Here is an 18,527-nt window from a genome sequence, read left to right as displayed (position 1 = left end):
AAATTAGTTTTTCTTTTTCCCTCACTCCATTTTATAATTAGATTACTGATATTTTTATTATACAATCAAACTTAAATATTTTAGGAAAAAATGAGAGAATTCATAAGAAAAAAGTCAGAATCATCATGCAAATATAATCATTTTGGAATATATTCCTCCCTATTTTTTCCTATGTATATATTTTTTACAAATATGAGGTTATACTACATATATGAATTTATGGCCTGTTATTTGAAATACATATGAATATTTAACTTGTCAAATACCTAATTACAATTTTGAGTGATTATTTAGAATTCTGGTATATGGAAGGATTATATCTGTCCACATATATTTGGTTTGGCTTGCTTTTATTCATTGCTATTATAAATAGCTTTCTACACACAGATTAGAGTATATGATAGGTTATTTTCCTTAAAGTTACATTACTAGCTTGAATAGAGTGCATATTTTAAGGGTTTAATACATACGTTCTTAAATTGCTCTTAAAAAAAAGAAACTGTACCCTTGCACTACTGGCTACAATGTGTGAGAAGGGGCTTATTTTTCCACCTGCTCTGGGATAATAACATGGGATAGAGTCTTTCTTTTAAAACTTTGCTAAACTGATGGGCAAAAATTGTATGTTGTCTTTATTTGTATTTTTTTGGTCACTAATATTTGTATATTTTTCTTGTCCTCATAATTAACTTATGTATGTCAAACAACATTTCAATCACTTTTTCTTGTCATTTATACATTATATCCCTATGAAATCTAGCAAGTTTTGTCATTCTTTGGGCTTGAAGTTTTCTTTAAACAAATCCCTAGTATCTATTAGCTGATAGCTGGAGATTGCTGAGTAAAAGCCACAGGAATTTGGGATCCTGTGAAGAGGTGACTCTTCTCCAGTATCCATCAGGGGCACCTGAGATCATGAGTGTCATTCTCCATCTTCACTTTTTTCCTACTCCACTATTTTTTCCTTTTCCTTTTAACTTCCCTATATTCGAGACTTCTAAATTACACTCACAGCCTAACCATTCCCACTGAACTCAAAAGGCCATTGACTCCGAGTTTAAATGCATTTGGAGATTTGCTGGACAGTATCGATAACTTGCCTGACTCCTATGCTGGCTCAATTCTCTGTGTGAACATAATAATGTGCTGCCCCCAATCACAATAGAGTCTTATCAGAATTAACATAATTAACATATATAAATTCATATGTGTAGTATAATGTAATTCTCAGAGTGTGCCCATCATCTCCTCCCATAGTCAGCTTCAATATCACCTGGAATCTTGTTAAAAATGTAAATTATCAGGTGTCACCCCAGACACACTGAATTATGGAGTGGGGAGGGGCGTGAGTGGCCAAGAAGCAGATAATATCATTCAGGTGATTCCAACGCATACTAGAGTGAGAAGCACCAAATTATAATATTTCCATCAACACAGAAAACAATGATTAGCATTTACTGCAATCAATTGTTAAAACAGAATCTGAAAATGATTGCTGCTGGGGCTGTGATTACCATTTGTTTCTAAGGCAAGCCATCCATCTTTTCATGATAGCATGGAAAGTTTCCAGATCCACATGCAGATCTCTCTTTTCAGGATCAAGCATATTCCACAGCTCCTCAAGGCCACCTTCTTCAGAATCTGGACTAGCTGTTTGTCTCAGGTAATCTATTATTTTATCAATTCCTACTGAGCCTTAGGAAGAAGAAAGGCAAATTAGTTTTGGAAAATAGGTTATTTTTTTATAAATGAGGTGCTTAATTCTCTCGGGTTCCTTGGGTCCTGGAAACATACTATATAACCCTCACAGTCCTGTTGAGTTGACATAGTAGAGTGGTCAGAGCACTGGCCTTCGGCTGGAGTCTAATGGACTTAGTGTCAAATCTTGGCCCAGAATATGCCAGTCATCTGGATTTGGGAAAATTAATCTCTTTGAGCTTGTTTCTTTGTGAAATGAAGATGATGATACCTATTATAGGAGTTGTTCTGAAGTTTAAATATAGATGATATGTAATCAGTAATCACTGTGGGAAGTAAACAAAATGCCACTATTTTGTCTCCCATTCTTTCCTTAAAAAGCATTCAGTGAAGAAAGTTTTTCTGCCCTATGTGAAATGTCAATCTCAAGTAAGTACTGACTTGTGGAGGGAATCAGAGTAGAGAGGCCATTCTTAGATAGTCAGTCCTACAATCGCATTCAGAAATTATCCAGACCGAGCAGAAAATAAATGACATAGATGATAGAGGCTCTGTTCAACCCTCTGGTGACTAAATCAAAGTTGTAACGGAAAGGAGCAGCAGCAAAGAAAAATCGTCTGGGATCTAGATGAACAAGGCATACAACTAGGGAGAAATCCAAGAAAGCAGAAAGTAGGACAGGGCAAGGACGCAGGGCTGTGCAGTCCTGAGTGGTTAAGTGAGACGGAGGCTGCGGCAGCGGCAGCGGCAGTGGCAGCGGCAGATGCCTCTCAAAGGGGCCGCATCCTCGAACAGATTTTCGCAATGACGGACCTGCTTATTCTGGGCACCAGTGCCCATTCAGCTGCACGCAGAGGGCACCAGGGACTTACAGGGAGACATTGTTGGAGTGAGGGCCGAGGCGAGACTCGTCTGTACAGAAGTGCTGGTGATATCCATTGTTCCCTGTTGAGCCCTCCCCCTCCCAGTGCACAGACACAGCACTGCCATAGCCGTGATGTCATCAAACTGGATAACAGAGGTCACTCAGCCCAGGATTCCCTGAAACCCCTCCTCCCCCAACTCACGGTCCCACCCAAGTCACATCCAGGTATATCCTCAGTGAGTCAGGTGCTCCTTGCTGAGCAGCACCTAGACTCACACTGGAGGCAGATGTCCTCGGTTTCTGGTGTGGCCTTTTGAGGCAACTATAAGCACAGCATCTGTGGATTGCTTGCTGAATCTTAACAGGTGGCCCCAGAGGGACAGAGGCTTGGGATAAATTTGGCCTGCAACTGAACCCCTCTCAGGACTGCCACTGGAAACTTACTTCACAAATCCACACTAATAAGACCAGGAGACTTAGGAGCTTTGCTTAGTACATAGAAACAGACATGGAAAGGCAGCCCAAATGGGAAGACAAAGAAGCAGAAACCATATGAGAGAGAACAGAGATCCAGATATAATGGAGTCAAGCAATCTAACAGATGCAGAGTTCAAAACACTGGTTATTAAGATGCTCAATGAACTTTTGGGAAGTATAGATGAACCCAGTGAGAACTTTAACAAAGAGATAAAAAACATAAAAATGGAAATTATAAAAAGGAACCAGTCTGAAGTGAAGAACACATTATCTGAGGTGAGAAGCATATTAAATAGAATTAAAAAAGGAATACACAAAATGAATAAAGAAAAGGATCAAATGCCCTATCTGGAGGATGTGAAAGCCAAGGACACGCAATCAGAATGGCAAGAGATAAGATGCCAAGACTATAAAAATAATTTAAGGAGAATATGGGACACTATTAAGGGTCCAAATATCCATCTGATTGGCATACCTGAAGAAAATCAAGATGTCAAACAGCTGTTTGAAGAAATAATGATGGCAAACTTCCCTAACCTGGTGAAGGAAATGGATGTAAAATCCCAGGAAGCTCAGAGAATTCCAAAAACCAGGGATCCAAAGAGGCCTACAGCAAGACACATCATAATTAAAATGCCAAAGGTTAAATAAAAATAAAGAATATTAAAAGCAGCAAGGGAAAAAGAAATAATTACTTACAATGGAACATCCATAAGACTGGCATCTGATTTCTCAAAAGAAACTGTGCAGGACAGAAGGGCTTGGCAAAAAATATTCGACATGAGGAAGGCACAGGATCTTCAATCAAGAATATTTTATCCAGCAAAGTTACTGTTTAGAGTTGAAGGACAGATAAAGAGCTTCCTAGACAAAAATAAGCTAAAGGAATTTATCACCATCAAACCAGTATTACAGGAAATGTTGGAGAGACTTCATTAAGAAGAAAAATCATGTATCAAAAACAGGAATAAAGAATGGTAACAACTACATTCCTATCACTAAGTACCTCAAATGGAAAAGAATTAAGTGCTCCAACTAAAAGATAGAGTGGATTAATGGAAAGGAAAACAAGACCCCTAAATGTTGTCTATAAGAAACTTACTCCAGATTAAAAGACACACACAGACTAAAAGGAAGAGGATGGAAAAGGATATTGCTTTGATGGACCTAGAAGGTATTTAGGTCAGATAGAAAAAGATAAACACTATATGATCACTTACATGTGGAATCTAAAGAATAAAAAGAACACAGTGATTAAAAACAGACTCACAAATAGTGGACAATTTGGTGATGGACAGAGGGGAGGGGAGTTGGGGTGGCTGGGAGAATGGGGTGAAGGGTTAAAGACGTATAAATTAGTAGTTGATAGTTGGTCACGGGGTTGGGGAACACAGCAGAGGAAACGCAGTTGGCATTAATATGATGGCCAGGTGGAGGGTCAGGGGAGGGAGGGAGTAATTGGGGAGATTGTTTTATGAACTATATAGATGTCTAACCAATGTACTGTATATCTGAAACTAATTAAAATAAATTTAAAAAAAAATATCCAGACTAAGTTGCTAATTGACACACCAATCTTCTTTAAGCATAAGCATCTCTTTTACTTCTAAGACCTGCCCTGGGCTGTCTGCTTTACGGAAGCAGCAGGTGGTGGAAGGTGGATAAGCAGAAGGTTGACATGATGGATGCAGGAGTGAAGATCCTTCCCTCAATAAGCTAAGAATAGAACATGAAATAAGAAAAGTCTAGTAATTAAGAGGAGGGGTCAGTTGAAACAGAAACCGAGTAACTTTAAAGAGAATATTAATTTAATGGCAAATGTCATTTGGCAGTGATAGAGAATACTGGAAAGGGAAAAATTATTAATATATTTAAAGAGATGATTTTTATTACTTATTTGTAGAATTGGAACGGGAGCTGGACAGCCAACAAGAATAATGCCTTTAACTCACTTTTGTTTACTAAAACTCTAAACCTTCTATCATATACCTCAAAATAGAAAGGCCTCAGGCCTGTGATGGTTTATGTGTCACCTGACTGGGCCATGGGGTGCCTGGATATTTGGTCAAGTATTCTTCTGGACGTTTCTGTAAGGGTTTTGGATGAGGTTAACATTTAAATTGGTAGGCTAAGTAACAGACTGTTGTCCTTCACGAGGGCATGCCTGAATAGAACAAAAAAGGAAAATTCTTCCTGTTTGACCACTTTTGTTCAAAATGGGACATCGGCATTTTTCACATGTGGGTTTTTTTCTCCACACATCCAAGCAATTCTTAGACACCAGCTGTATATCCTATAATTCAACTCAATTTTGACACTATCTACCTGGTGATAGTGTCAGATCCCATAGGTTATTGGTGCAGTCCTCCAAGACTACCCCCACTTTAGACTGTCAATCAAAGTCTAGGTTGTCACCGGCTTCTGACCAACCAGCTATAGATTGGAGGTTCTAATAACTTCCTCCTTGGGTTTGATTAATTTTCTGGAGTTTCCAGAGAAACATTTTACTTACTAGGTCACCAGTTTATTATAATGGGATATAATTCAAGAAGAGCCAGGTAGAAGAGATGCAAAGGGTAAGGTATGGGAAAAGGGCACAGAGGTTCCATGCTGTCTCTGGCTTGACCCTCTCTCCAAACCTCCATGTGTTCACCAATCTAGAAACTCTCTAACCTTCTCTTTTGGGGTTTTATGGAAGCTTCATGACTTAGCCCTGATTGATTAAATCATTTCCCATTGGTGACTGAACTTGATCTCCATCCTTTCTCCCCTTCCTCAGAGGTCAGAGGGCTTGGACTGAAAGTTCCAACACTCTAATCATGGGTTGGCTCCTCCGGCAAACAGCTCCCATCTAAAAATCACCTCATTAAAATAAGACCTTTATTGCTCTCATTACTTATTCAATTCCAATGGTTTTAGGAACTCTGTCCCAGAATTGAAACAAAGAACAAATATATATTTCTTACTATAAATTACTAATGCTAAAATTAGTGAAAGTTTGTTGAGAAATAGGATATTTACATAGCAAAGTATGTTCCCATAAATTGCTTATTAATTACAAAGGAAAAATAGTAACTGCCCAATTCGAAAATGGCAGACACCACACTAATCAAGGAATCAAAGTTAAAAATTTGGATATATTGTACTGAGAGGAACATCACTTCAATAATGTCTGTGAAAATGTATAACCCGAATAAAGGGGAAATATCAGACATTCAAAAAGTAACTGGCCTACAAGTTTCAAAAATGTCAAGGTCACAAACGACAAGGAATCTGAGGAACTGTTCCAGACATAAGGAGACTAAAGAGATGTGACAACTTAATACAAGGATTGATTCTGAATTGGATCCTGGGCCAGGAAACAAAAAAGTTATAAAGTTCATTATTGGGACAACTGACAAAATTTGAATATAGAATTTTGAATTATAGTATTGTATCAAAGTTAAATATCCTGATTTTGATCATTGTTCTGTGGTCATGCAAGAAAACGTCCTCATTTATAGTAAATACACACTAGTCCCCTTAGGGGTAAAAAAAAAAAACAACAAAACACAACTTACTCTCAAGTGATCAGAAACACAGTCAAGCTTTTATCCTGCCTCTCCTTCAGGAAACAACACTCAAGACAACCAAATAGTTGATGAAACAGGGTAGAGTTTCTCTTATAGCAGCTGATACATGAGGAAGAAATGATAGAATATCACCATTCAACACCCAATGAAAGAACAGATTTAGGCTTTCATCATCAATAGTTTTGCCTTCTGATAAAAATACATGACACCACCGATGAAAATTCTTAACAAAAATAAAAAAGTAAAACTTTTATCTGATCAAATCTGATCAGAGAAACAGGTTAAGTGTTCCCACAGGCACACAATTACCAAAATTCATACTGGGGGAAACTGCGATAAAAGAACCAGTTTAGTTAACAAATAACTTAAAATAGAAACAAAAAGAGATGGAAAGGGAAAATAGAGAAAAGTCATACAACTAATTACTATGAACAAACCTTTCTTGAATATTTATTTGAACAGTTAAACTATTTAAGAATAAATAAATTCCTCACATAAATGAGAACTTTTGAATACTGACAAGATCTTTAAGAAATTATGTTACATTTTTAGTCACGATAACGACATTGCAGCTGTGGTTGAAATCAGTCTATCTTTTAGAAATACGCATTGAAATATTTACAGATGAAATATTGTGATGTCTTGGATTTATCTCAAAATAGTCCAAAGTGGAAGAGAGGAAAATGAGTGGCGTTAAAAATGAGACATAATTGGTTATGACATTTATATAAGGGTTCATTATATTATTCTCTCTACTTCTGTATATGTTTAAAATATTCTAAAATGAAAAAATTAATCCAAATAAAACCATATTGACAGAGGAAATTGTGGAAGGTTATAAAACAATCAATAGTTTTTTGGGCAAATAGGATTACTGATGAATTTTTCCTTTTTGCTTATTTATATGTTATTAATTTATTACAATGAGCATGAATCATTTATGTACTAAAAATTACTTGTGGAAATTTTTAAAAGAACACATCTCTAAAAAAAGCAGAAGTGAAAATCTAAAATTAAAAATTTTGAGCTAAACATGTATAGTGGTTTTATATATTTGAAGTATATATTTCTTGTGTGGCAAAACCTGTGACATATCAGGAGTTCCAATCAATGATTCAAGCTGGTAAATCAGCTGATAACCTCAATAAAATCACTCAAGATACTGGTAAAATATGCAAAATAGGTACAAAGAATTTATTAAGAAATAACCACTACCTCAACAGCTATCCTTACTCCCATGTTAGGTTGCACACACCATGTGTGTAGACACAGACCCACAGAGCACCACATAAAACCATTTGCCTTTCTCTCACCATAGAAAGTACGAATGACTTGATGAACACTACAATCATTTGAGGAGGTAATTTTCAACTTACCTCTGCATTTTGTGTCACATGCATGAAAAATACTTGTGAATAACTCTTCTTCACAGGTCCTGTTAGTGCCATAGGTTACATCTTCCTCGTCGTCATTGGTTACTAGTTTCCATTCTATTAGAAGAAAAAGTTTGCAAATCTAGCAATGCCTTTCTGTGCTGCATTTTTTTTTTTTTCCGATTTTAATTTTAACAGAAAAAAACATATATAAGTGAATAGCAGCTCATAATACTGGCTATTTAACTTAAATAAAACAAAAAAGTGGTCTTGAAAGATCTATTCATTTTTAATTTTTAAATTTTGTAAAAGTACATAAAAAGGAGAGATGAAGGAGAGGGAAACGAGTTTTTGCCCTGTGATATTAAAATCACTCTGTGAGAAAGCAATTAGTATAACACAAATAGAAATATTTTAAAGAAAAACAGTGAGAAAGCAGAAACTAGCTATACAGAATGTGTTATTTTACATTGCTTTGTTTTTCAGTTCCTATCATATATGGAACTAAACAGAGTTCCCAAAATTTCAATTGGAATTGGCCTGCAGAATTTACATTCTCCTCTGGCCCAAATTACTGGCTCTACAATGGAACCCACACTTTCTTACATGTTTTAACTCTCACACAAAAAAATTGCTAAAATGGTGTTTTCAGCAAGGCACCTAGAAACTATATGAATTTTAACTCTCCTATATCTATGTATTATCATCCTGACATTCTAATTTTCCCTGAAGAAAGTTTGTTTTCAGGTCAGAAGAGAAATACCAATGATTATGATTGTAAATACAATCCAGAATTTCTATCTAGTTTTTAATTGAAATCATAGAAAATACTTATTTTTACATATAGAAATTTTTTTAAGATAGAAGAAAAAGGAAACAAACATACTTAAAAAGGAAAAGATGGATGTTTCCATCCAAGCTTTAAAAATGTAGATTGCACTTTTTGTTTGTTTGTTTTTTTAGTTCAGGTATCCTGAAAGTGATATGCTATTGCTTTATAGAAAGAACAAATATTAAAAGATATTTACCATCTTCATTCAGAGATAATTTGTTCACCACTGAATCCTGAGGAGTAAAAATTTCAGAGCTTTGATCAGAGGTGGAATCAAAATCAAGTGTTAAGATACTAAAATTATTTTCACTATTACAGTTATTTAAATCTTTATTACAGAAGGGTAACCCCTTCCTGATCTGTGATACCAATGATATAGAATTCTGGGAGCATCTCGGCCTTAAGATGTTTTCAGAACTTGTGAGGATAGCAGTGTATGTTGCATTCTCAGGAGAGCTGAGATGAGAGAATAATGGGGTTCTTGGAGACACTATCTGAGGAGATGAAATGAAGTCACCATCCTTCTCAGAACCTGAGAAGTGACTGCTGGGTGTAGCAACGTGAGGAGCAGACATTTTCTTCAGTACCTCTTCAAAACCTTTCCTGGTATTAGCCTGTGGATTATCAAAGCTGCTGGACTGGTATTTGATAATCTGTTGAATTGAATTTGAAATCTCTTCTCTCTTTTGGATGGCTCTAATTTTTCTGCAAATGCTTTCCACTGGGTTATGCCGCTTCTCAGTTACCTTCCTTGCAGAGGCCATAGTTGATTTTCCTTCAATTACACAGATGAAATAGCTAAAGTACAGGCAAAAGCAAACATTGTTTTTAAAGTTAGCATTGTCTTAACATCAATTTAGCAATACGCTATTTATTCCTAAGTCAACTTTGGACAGATCAAGATGTCTTTAACTGTCTTTAAACAACTTTCCAAGTGTTTAATTTTAGCATTCAAATTTCTAGAAAATAATAACAGCTAACATGTATAAAGTACTTACCAAGTGCTAGGCATGGTACTAAGTTCTTTATACATATCAACTCATTTTATCCTTAAAACAACTCTATAGCATAAATGTTACTAATTATCTCCATTTTCAGGGAAAGAGAGAAAAAGAGACACACCCAAAGTCACCCCAGATAAATGCCAGAACCCAGATTTGAAACCAGACAGTCCTTCCTGCTCCAGAGGCTATACTCTTAACCACATTGCTTTACGTTTATAATAATCTGTCAAATATGATGATAATGGTGAAGAAAATAACAGCTTCCATTTGAGTACCTGTTCTGGTCCTCATCTATCGAGAACTTACTAAATATGCCCTATGTTAGGTATTTTATATGTATTATGTCTAAACTTTATACAAACTCTGTCAGATATGTGGAAATATCTCCTTTTTATAAATAATAAAACAGGCTCAAAGAAATCAAGTAACTTGCTAATGGTCACATCTTTAAGATTTGAGCCAAAGAGGATCTAACTCCAGCATTATTTTATTTAATGGATATATGACCTTTAACAACAACAACAAAAAGTCTTTTCAAAACCCAGAGTCATAGACACAGAGAACAGATGAGTGGTTGCCTGAGGGGAGGGAGCAAAATGGGTGAAGGGGACTAAGAAATACAAACTTCTAGTTATAAGATAAATAAGTCATGGGAATGTAATGGACAACATGGAGAATATAATCAATAATATTGTATTTACTTTGTAAGGTGACAGATGGTAACTAGACATTGTAGTGACCATTTCACAATGCATGCAAATGACAAATTACTATGTCATACAACTGAAACTAATGTTGTATGTCAATTATACCTTAATACAAAAAAGACTTTTTACAAGAGAGTAATTAAGAAATTTGGAAATAAGTCCAAAATTTTGCCTAACTGAAGAGCCAGATTTTCCCTTGGAGAGCCAGAGAACTGAGACCCAGGGTGAGCAGAAGGAACTCAGACCTCAAACTCCCAGATCCTGCCTGCCCAGTTCGGTGAATATTGATGTGGGATTCGGTTCAAGCCACAAAGAAAGGCCTCACTTGCAGGCCTTTGTGACTGAGCCAGATTCATGTACCTACCACATAAAACCCGCATTTCTATTTGCTTTTCCAAGGCATTTTTCTCCTTCTACCATCTGTTTTCTAAACTTTCATGACTCACCTAAGTGAGCTCTGCTCCACAGTTTATAAACTAAATCTTATCAAGAGTACACTTAAGACACTAACTCTTCATGAGCTAACAAAACTTTACAAGATTAACTTGTTTTGCTTTTTCTAATGTAGAGAAGAACATTTGTGGGGGTTCAATAAGTAAGATGGGATGATAAAAGATTTCAAAATTTATGCTACCCACTCCATATATGGCCTGGAAACATCTCCTGTCTGTCCTGCCCAAGCCTCTTTTTTAGTTTTAGATCCTGGTAGAAAAGTTTAGCTTCAATCTGCCATAACACTTAAAAATACAAGTCTAACTTGATTTATGCAATAACTGTCTTTGGAAAAGTACTAACTAAAAATTAAATTTGAAAGTTAATTCTACCAGTAAAATCAGTTGCTTGGAGTCTCTCTTTTAAAGGAATTTTCTTCTTATTTATCCATTTTAATTGACTGAATATTTACTACATATAAGTAGTACACCCATAGACATCCCAATGGCAAGGATTTCTTTTTAAGTTTTCTGAATCTTAGTGGCCCTCCATATCATTCATCCCTTTAGGCATTCAACCAATACTGATCAAGTATCTAGAAGTGCTAAACCTTGTACAGATAGATACTGGAGGTACAAAGATGAGGAAAACAGAGTATCAGTTCTCCTAAAACTTGTAGTCTGTGAAAGATACAAATATGAACGAGTTAGCCACTAGAATCTCCAGATTAGATCCAGGATGCCCAATAAAGTTTGAATTTTAGATAAACAATGGCTAATTTTTAAATAAGAGTGTGTCACAAAAGTTGCACAGGAAAAACATATTAAAACATTATTTATTGTTTATCTGATATTCAAATTTCACTGGGCATCTGTTATTTTTATTAGCGAAATCTAGCATCCCTAAAGCCTACAAATAAACAAATAATTACACACTAGGAAAAAAGGTGCCAGAGGCTATGAGAGCATATAGTAGGGAGTTATTCTAGTTTGGAAGTGAGAACAGAGAAAAATTGGGCAGGGGGGCATCTATTATGCATCATGCACTGTGCACAATACTATACATATTGTTTGCTAAATCCATGGTTATAAACAGAAAATTAAAAAGTGAAACCATAATTCTGCCATAGGAATTTCCATTTGTGTACACATTAGCTAACTGTAATGTAAAATAATATTAGAGATATCCAAACCAATTATTTCACTAATCTTATTTCTTCATTTCTCCTATTGATTGAACTATGCTTGTTTTGTTTCTAGAATCTGAGTCCCATTATTAATATCATTTGAATTGCTTTGCTGTATATAGTAAAAGTTCTTGTATCGATACTTTTCGACCACCTCCTTGATTCAAAACTATAAAACAATAATTAAGTGCCTCTTATAGGTGCATGGCAGGCAGCATCTATAAAACAAGTGTGATTTGTTTCTCATCTAAAGTTAGGTTATTTCTTACTTATTCGGTTTGCATCAGTGATGTAACTGCAGAGTTCAACACTAACCTCTAAGACTTCTGCATTCTTTGATGAGACTTACAGAAATCTTCTACAATTGTTCTGACTTCCTAAAGCTGTTATCAATAGGTTAGAATAAATTCACCATGTATAATATAAACAATATTTCATATTCTTAGGAATTTACATACAAACAACATAAGGGTATAATTTTTGTTTTTTGATATCCATATTCTTGAATTACTAAGAAACAGTTGAATTTCTTTGTAAAAAAAAGACACAAGATCTTCAGAGATACAAAAGTAGCATCTTTGAAAAAAATTAGCAGATTTCAGGGTGATTCAAAAAAGCTCTTTAGAAAGCCTTCTGCAGCAAACTCTGACTCCAAAAAGATTATGTTAATAATGGAATTATCTTTCTCTTACCAACCATTTACATTTTCTCTTCCCTTACTAATATTTCTTAAACATTGAACTTAAAAACTTTAGATCAAGTAGCTTATTTTAACAATCATTCAATATTTAATTATGTAAGCCAGGCAAAATTTTCATCTGGGTCCCATCTGGTTTAATTAAACCCTTAATGTATGTAAAATTTTCAATATAGATAAGTGTACAGGCGTAACTCAGAGATATTGCGGGTTTGGGAATGTTCCAGACCACAGCAATAAAGCGAGTCATGATCTTTCTGTGGGTGGTGGGCTTTGCCTTCAATTTGTAGAAAACACAACATCAGTGAAGTGCAATGAAGCAAAGTGGAATAAAACCAGGTATGCCTGTACATGTACATAGGTAAACAAGGGGTTCCTTTTGCCAAAAACTCCCTTCATTAACAATTAGATGCCAGTAAACTCTTCACTGAAACATAAAAAGAAACATCTGTTCACTGAGATGTTCCCAGAAAACTCATCTGTAGCCAGCCCAGTGGGAGGGCAGAGCATGGTTTTCTACTTACTTAACCAATAAACTTTATATTTACCAAATTACAGTGTTTTTAGTCTCTTTGTGACTTATACTTAATATGTGATGAAATAATAACCCTTATTTTTCCCTTCCCTCTCTAGGATAGATAATAGCAACTGTTAAAATGATTTGCGACCCACAAGTCCTGGACTAAGTAATGCTCAGCAAAGCTGCCATCTGCAAACCTTTTTGATTACTAATAAATGCAAGCTGGTATAGAATGGAACTCTCTCCTCCCACCATTCCCTTAACCTTGTTGTAACAAGCTGTGGCTGGGTCGCACCAAACTTATTATAAACATCTCACATTGAAACAATTTCTGAAAAAAGCAGTCACACATATGCCTCTGAAAACTGACTATGTCCTTCTGTTTCAGTTCTTATTATATAAAGTCTGGTTTTCTTCTCAGAAATCAGGAGAAAACCTATGATAAATCTCCCAACTCCAAGAACTCAGGCACTCCCACATTCTTATTGCCTACAAAACCACATAACCAGTTTCCACTAATACACATTCCAAATGACCAAGGCTGGAAACCACAATTCAGGACTTCGGTATCCAAAAGCCCCTTTCAAAACAACTCTGGGATTTGCTTGTGGTGAAGGCACATTTCTGGGGAAACTCGCTGTATCACTTTCAACTACCCATCTTTTTTCTCATTTTTTTTTTCAGTGTTTTGGTTTTATTCCTAGATTTAAAGTTTCAATGAACTCTCTTGAGCACCCAGTACAGCCTGATGTTGGAGGTTTGTCTCATTTGCTACAAGGACTTTGAATTTGGGGTTGCCCTAAAGAGACAACACAGCAAGTACATCTATTTTTCCCTGTTCGGGGCAGGACTTTTTTGACCTTAGATGACTAAGGGCCATAGCATCAACCAAAATTATTTACTTGGGGAAAAACTCACCACCTTATTTTCACTTCACCGCACCAGCACTCCAAGAACCGTCTTCTGAAAACTGGGAAGCGGTGGGGGTGGGGGTGGGGGCTGCAGGATCAGGTGACCTGGTGGAGCTAACTTCTACAGGGTGGCGTGGAGTGAGGTCAGACAGGCTGGAGAAGCGGGAAGCCGCTGATCAGCTACACCTGCCTCTTCCGTTCTAGCCAAGATCTGAGAGTCCCGGTGCGACGGGAAAGACGCATGGGAGGAATGAGGAAGACGGACCGCTTTGCGTGCACCCATGCCATTTGAGTGTACTCTCCGCCATGGTGATAACAACAAAATAAAGATCGCCCAGAATATAATCTCTCTTTAATCAGGATGAAGGAAAAGTCACTTTTTAAGTTAAACTTCATACGTTTCTATTGGGCCAAGCGCTGTGTGCTTTCTAAAACATTAATGCTGTTCATCATTAAGTCTTTTATGGGACCATATATAGTTTCGGAAACTCCGCATATTAATTATGGAAAAAGCAATAATTAGACCTTTAAAGAAGTACATGAGTGGAACATTGAGCTCCAGGGGAGGTCAGGATAGGGTAAGCTCAGTGCACTTTGAGAAGCCTTTATAAAATAGATGGGATGTAAGCTGGGCTTTAATAAAATGTTTTGGAAAGTTAGGGGCTTGGAGAAATCTGAGAGGGAGGTGGGGAGAGACAAAGTATAAGCACAGTGGTGAGACTAAGCTTGTTTTGGCAGCATTGGGTCAATAGTCTGTTGGAAGCAAGATAGTGGGAGGTGGTGGACTAATATATAAGTTTTGAAAAAATATATAAGTTTTGATAGGTCATGGACTAATATATAAGTTGTGAAAAAATATATGTTTTGATAGGTGGGATACAAGCAGATTCAGAAATGAATGAGACCTTCCATAATGATGTTTGCCATCCAAGAAAATTACAGTCAGCTGGGATAAATATTTTAGAAACAACAAAACCTACCACAAAACAAACAAAAAAGCAAACCAGGATCAGGGTTCTAAACACAGCCCAAAGCATCATAAGTGGAACTAGAATTTTGTTCTCAAACTGGCAGTTTTGCCTACTGTCCAAGGGGCTTCTCTGGCCAGACCACTCAGGTCCCCAATCACAAGCTTCATAAGCCTTAGCATCAGTGATTTCCTGCTTCTCCCTATTTTCTCTCTCCTCAGCTCCTCTAAGGATTTTTGGACCATCTAGATTTTTATATATGTTCCTATTCTTGTGGGTCATCATTTCTGTCACCAGGTGAGTAGGAGGGATTGTAGTAGTTAAGAGTTGGGGCTCTAGATTGAAAAAACCTGAGTTCAAATCCGAGCTCTGCCCTTACTAGTGCTGTGACCTTAGACAATTTATTTAACTCTCTCTGCCTCAGTTTCTTCATCTGCAAAACTGCATCAATACCATGAATGACCTCTTGGGTTTGCTACAAGAATGAAATGAGATAACACATGTATGATGTACTTTCTTAAACTCTTTTAACTTATTCAGATATTAAATGTCCTCTTAAAGCACAAAATAGTGCCCAGAGAGAAATGACCAGTTAACCCATTCCTCTCATTAGTCTTGCTCTGTGTAATTTCCCAGCAAATGAACTATTATAACTTCCATGCTTGTGATCTCCTTCTTATCAATTTACAGATACCGAAACTAGCAACACCCAGAGAGATTTCTCTCTAGTCATAAAGGAAGCTGGCTGCAGAGCCAGAAATAATATTCGAGTTCTGAATCCACTAGACCATATCGCCTGTCTGACAAATTCTGCTCTTACTTCCTGGTCCAATTAAGTGTATCACACCTAATGTTTCTCAGAGCAGTGAAAGAAATAACCTGAATAAGTGCCAGCAGGCTCTACAATGAATCGAATGAACATGTTATCTCATCACTCATTTGCTGATTGCCTTGTGCTGACTCTAACAACACCCTCGCCCTGGGCTCAGCCCCTGGACTGCACTTGTCCTGAAGGCAGCCAGAAAGACACAGTCTCCACTGGAGCAGCTTCTCCACTCCCAGACACAGGCTTCCTGAACAGGGGAGCATGCAAAGGGACAATATGCAGGCTTTAAAAAGAGAAACCCAAGATGGGGCTTTGGGTGTTGGATGTACTGTAGGTAGAGTGACAATGTGTTGTTTACTTGGCAAGTCATTCCCCTTAAAGTGAATTAACTAGACAGGGCCCCTGATATTGCCAGACTTGAAAGCAGCTGTCTGTCTTATCATCAGTAGAGAACCTCTAAGGGACCCCATCCCCAGTCTTCAGAATAACATGTCAAGGAAATGAAATCCCAACATGTAAATGGGCAAAAAAAAATCTATTTAAACACATAACTATTCTCTCTAACGTGTTGTTAGATGTGAGCCAGTAGCTGGATCTCTGGGATTAATCTCTAGTCGATCCAAGGACTCATTTTGTCTGACTAAAAGTAGGTTGGAGGGGGAGAGGGGCCCTATTAGAAAAAAGAAAACCAGACAGTGGAATCCCCCTTTAGTATAGGCATGGCCAAACATAACATACTTTTTTTTTTTTTCAAAACCCACTCTATATAAAATGCACTGTTTCTCCTAATATATTCCATAGTGCTCTTATAGTCTAGGATCACTGTCTTTAAATTGCTTTCCAAACTTAAACTTTAAGAAGCAAATGCAGAGTCTTCAGGAAGCCAATTTTCATAAAGATACTGTTCCAGAAAAAAAGAGATTGGGAATTTTAGTGACCTATGGGTTTCATTCCAAAAAGCAACAGAGAAGTAAATTCTTTAGAAGAAAAATTGGCATGATACTTTTGGAGGATGGTTAAAATGAAAGAAGGCCCTGAAGATATGGGCAAGGTATGTATTAGTGGAATGAAAACCATCTGTCGCCTTTTCAGATCTACCCTCTGGAAATAAAGCAAGATAAGCCGAGCCTTGCTCAGTGTCCCAGGAGACTGACTTCTTTATGGACATCAATCTGGCTCCCCTGCTCTCTGATTCCCATTGAACTTGGCCAGTAGGAGGTGCCAACAGAGAATAGATGGGCAGGAGGAGGAAGAGCCCGGGTTATTGACTATGCTTCTCCTGCCCTGCTGGGCCTGGCAGTGGTTCATGCTTTGCCTCGGCTCCTGTCATGCGGCCCTCTCCTACAGCAACAGTCCTCACTTGGTTCTGCACACCTCCCCTCCCTTGCTGCGATGGTAATGGCCCCTAAAGCCCTGATGCCAGCACCACAGGGCACTCCTGACTCCTTGGTTCCCTTAACCCTGTCCACACCTTCAGGAATGAAATTCTTTTCAGCCTCCTCTTTTAAAAAATATGCCAGCAGTTTCCCAAGGGACTCTGACTGATAAATACTCAGAGGTGTGCTTAGCTGTTGTGTTAATTTCCATGGCCCAGTATGGTTGTCATCCACATTACACCAAGGGCGTAATGCCTCCCTTGAAATGTTTCGTTTTTGTTTTTAAACTCGGTGTAGCCTTTCTTTCTAGTTAAGTACATGAAGTTAATTCAAAGAGAGATTTGACTAAAAGGAAAAAAAAAAAAACTTCACAAACTTTCTTCTGAAAATTTGGATAGCTATTGCCATATTGGTTTCCATAGAAGTTGTATCAATTTATCATCTCACCAGCGATCTGTGAGCCCGTTTGGTACCCCACACCCTCACCAACACAATGTGTTGATCTCTGCCAATCTGATAGGTGAGATATATCTCGTCATTTTAATTTACATTTCTCTCCTTATGAATGTGGTTTCATATGTTTAAAGCTATTTGTATTTCCATTTCTATGTTCTATTTGTTTGTATTATTTAGTCATTTTCCAATAGGAGCTTGACTTTATCAATTTACAAAAGCTATATATTGAGAAATTTACTTCTTTGTATTTTACGTGTTAGAAATGCATTTGTACAATTTATCATTTCCATTTTTGTTGATATTTTTGTCATGCATATTTTAGTCAAATTTCAATCTTCTCTGTGTCTCCTCTGAGTTTGTGTTAACGTTAGAAAGGCCTTCCTGACTCTAAAATCACAATAACATTCTCCCATGTTTTTTTCTAGTACTTTTATGACTAAATACATTGAGAATTAATTTTGGTATATAGGGAAACAGAACTCCAACCTTCATTATTTTTCAGATGGCCATCTGTTTTTTTTCCTAGGAAATTACCCTATAGATATACTTGCAAATATTTACAAAGATAAATAAAAATATATTAAATTATGTTTAGAATGGCAAAATGTTGAAAACGAACTTTGCATC

The 18,527-nt window shown here is 36.8% G+C and overlaps 1 protein-coding gene across 1 annotated transcript in view; it reads right to left on the bottom strand.

Annotated features, from left to right (window-relative positions):
- The window catches only part of LOC111741810 (lymphoid-restricted membrane protein), a 39,484-nt gene extending 29,903 nt beyond the window's left edge, over window positions 1–9,581 (bottom strand). Inside the window, exons 1-3 of the mRNA XM_023532366.1 lie at window positions 9,014–9,581; window positions 7,989–8,102; window positions 1,515–1,695 (exon numbers count right to left, since the gene is read on the bottom strand). Coding sequence (XP_023388134.1) covers window positions 1,515–1,695; window positions 7,989–8,102; window positions 9,014–9,581 — 863 coding nt within the window. The remainder of the gene's footprint in view (window positions 1–1,514; window positions 1,696–7,988; window positions 8,103–9,013) is intronic.
- Window positions 9,582–18,527: the final 8,946 nt, after the last annotated feature.

This window comes from Pteropus vampyrus, unplaced genomic scaffold (assembly GCF_000151845.1).
Source record: "Pteropus vampyrus isolate Shadow unplaced genomic scaffold, Pvam_2.0 Scaffold82, whole genome shotgun sequence".
NCBI classification, from domain to species: domain Eukaryota; kingdom Metazoa; phylum Chordata; class Mammalia; order Chiroptera; family Pteropodidae; genus Pteropus; species Pteropus vampyrus.
Note: the sequence above shows the minus strand (reverse complement) of the source record. Positions and strands in the feature narration are given on the sequence as shown.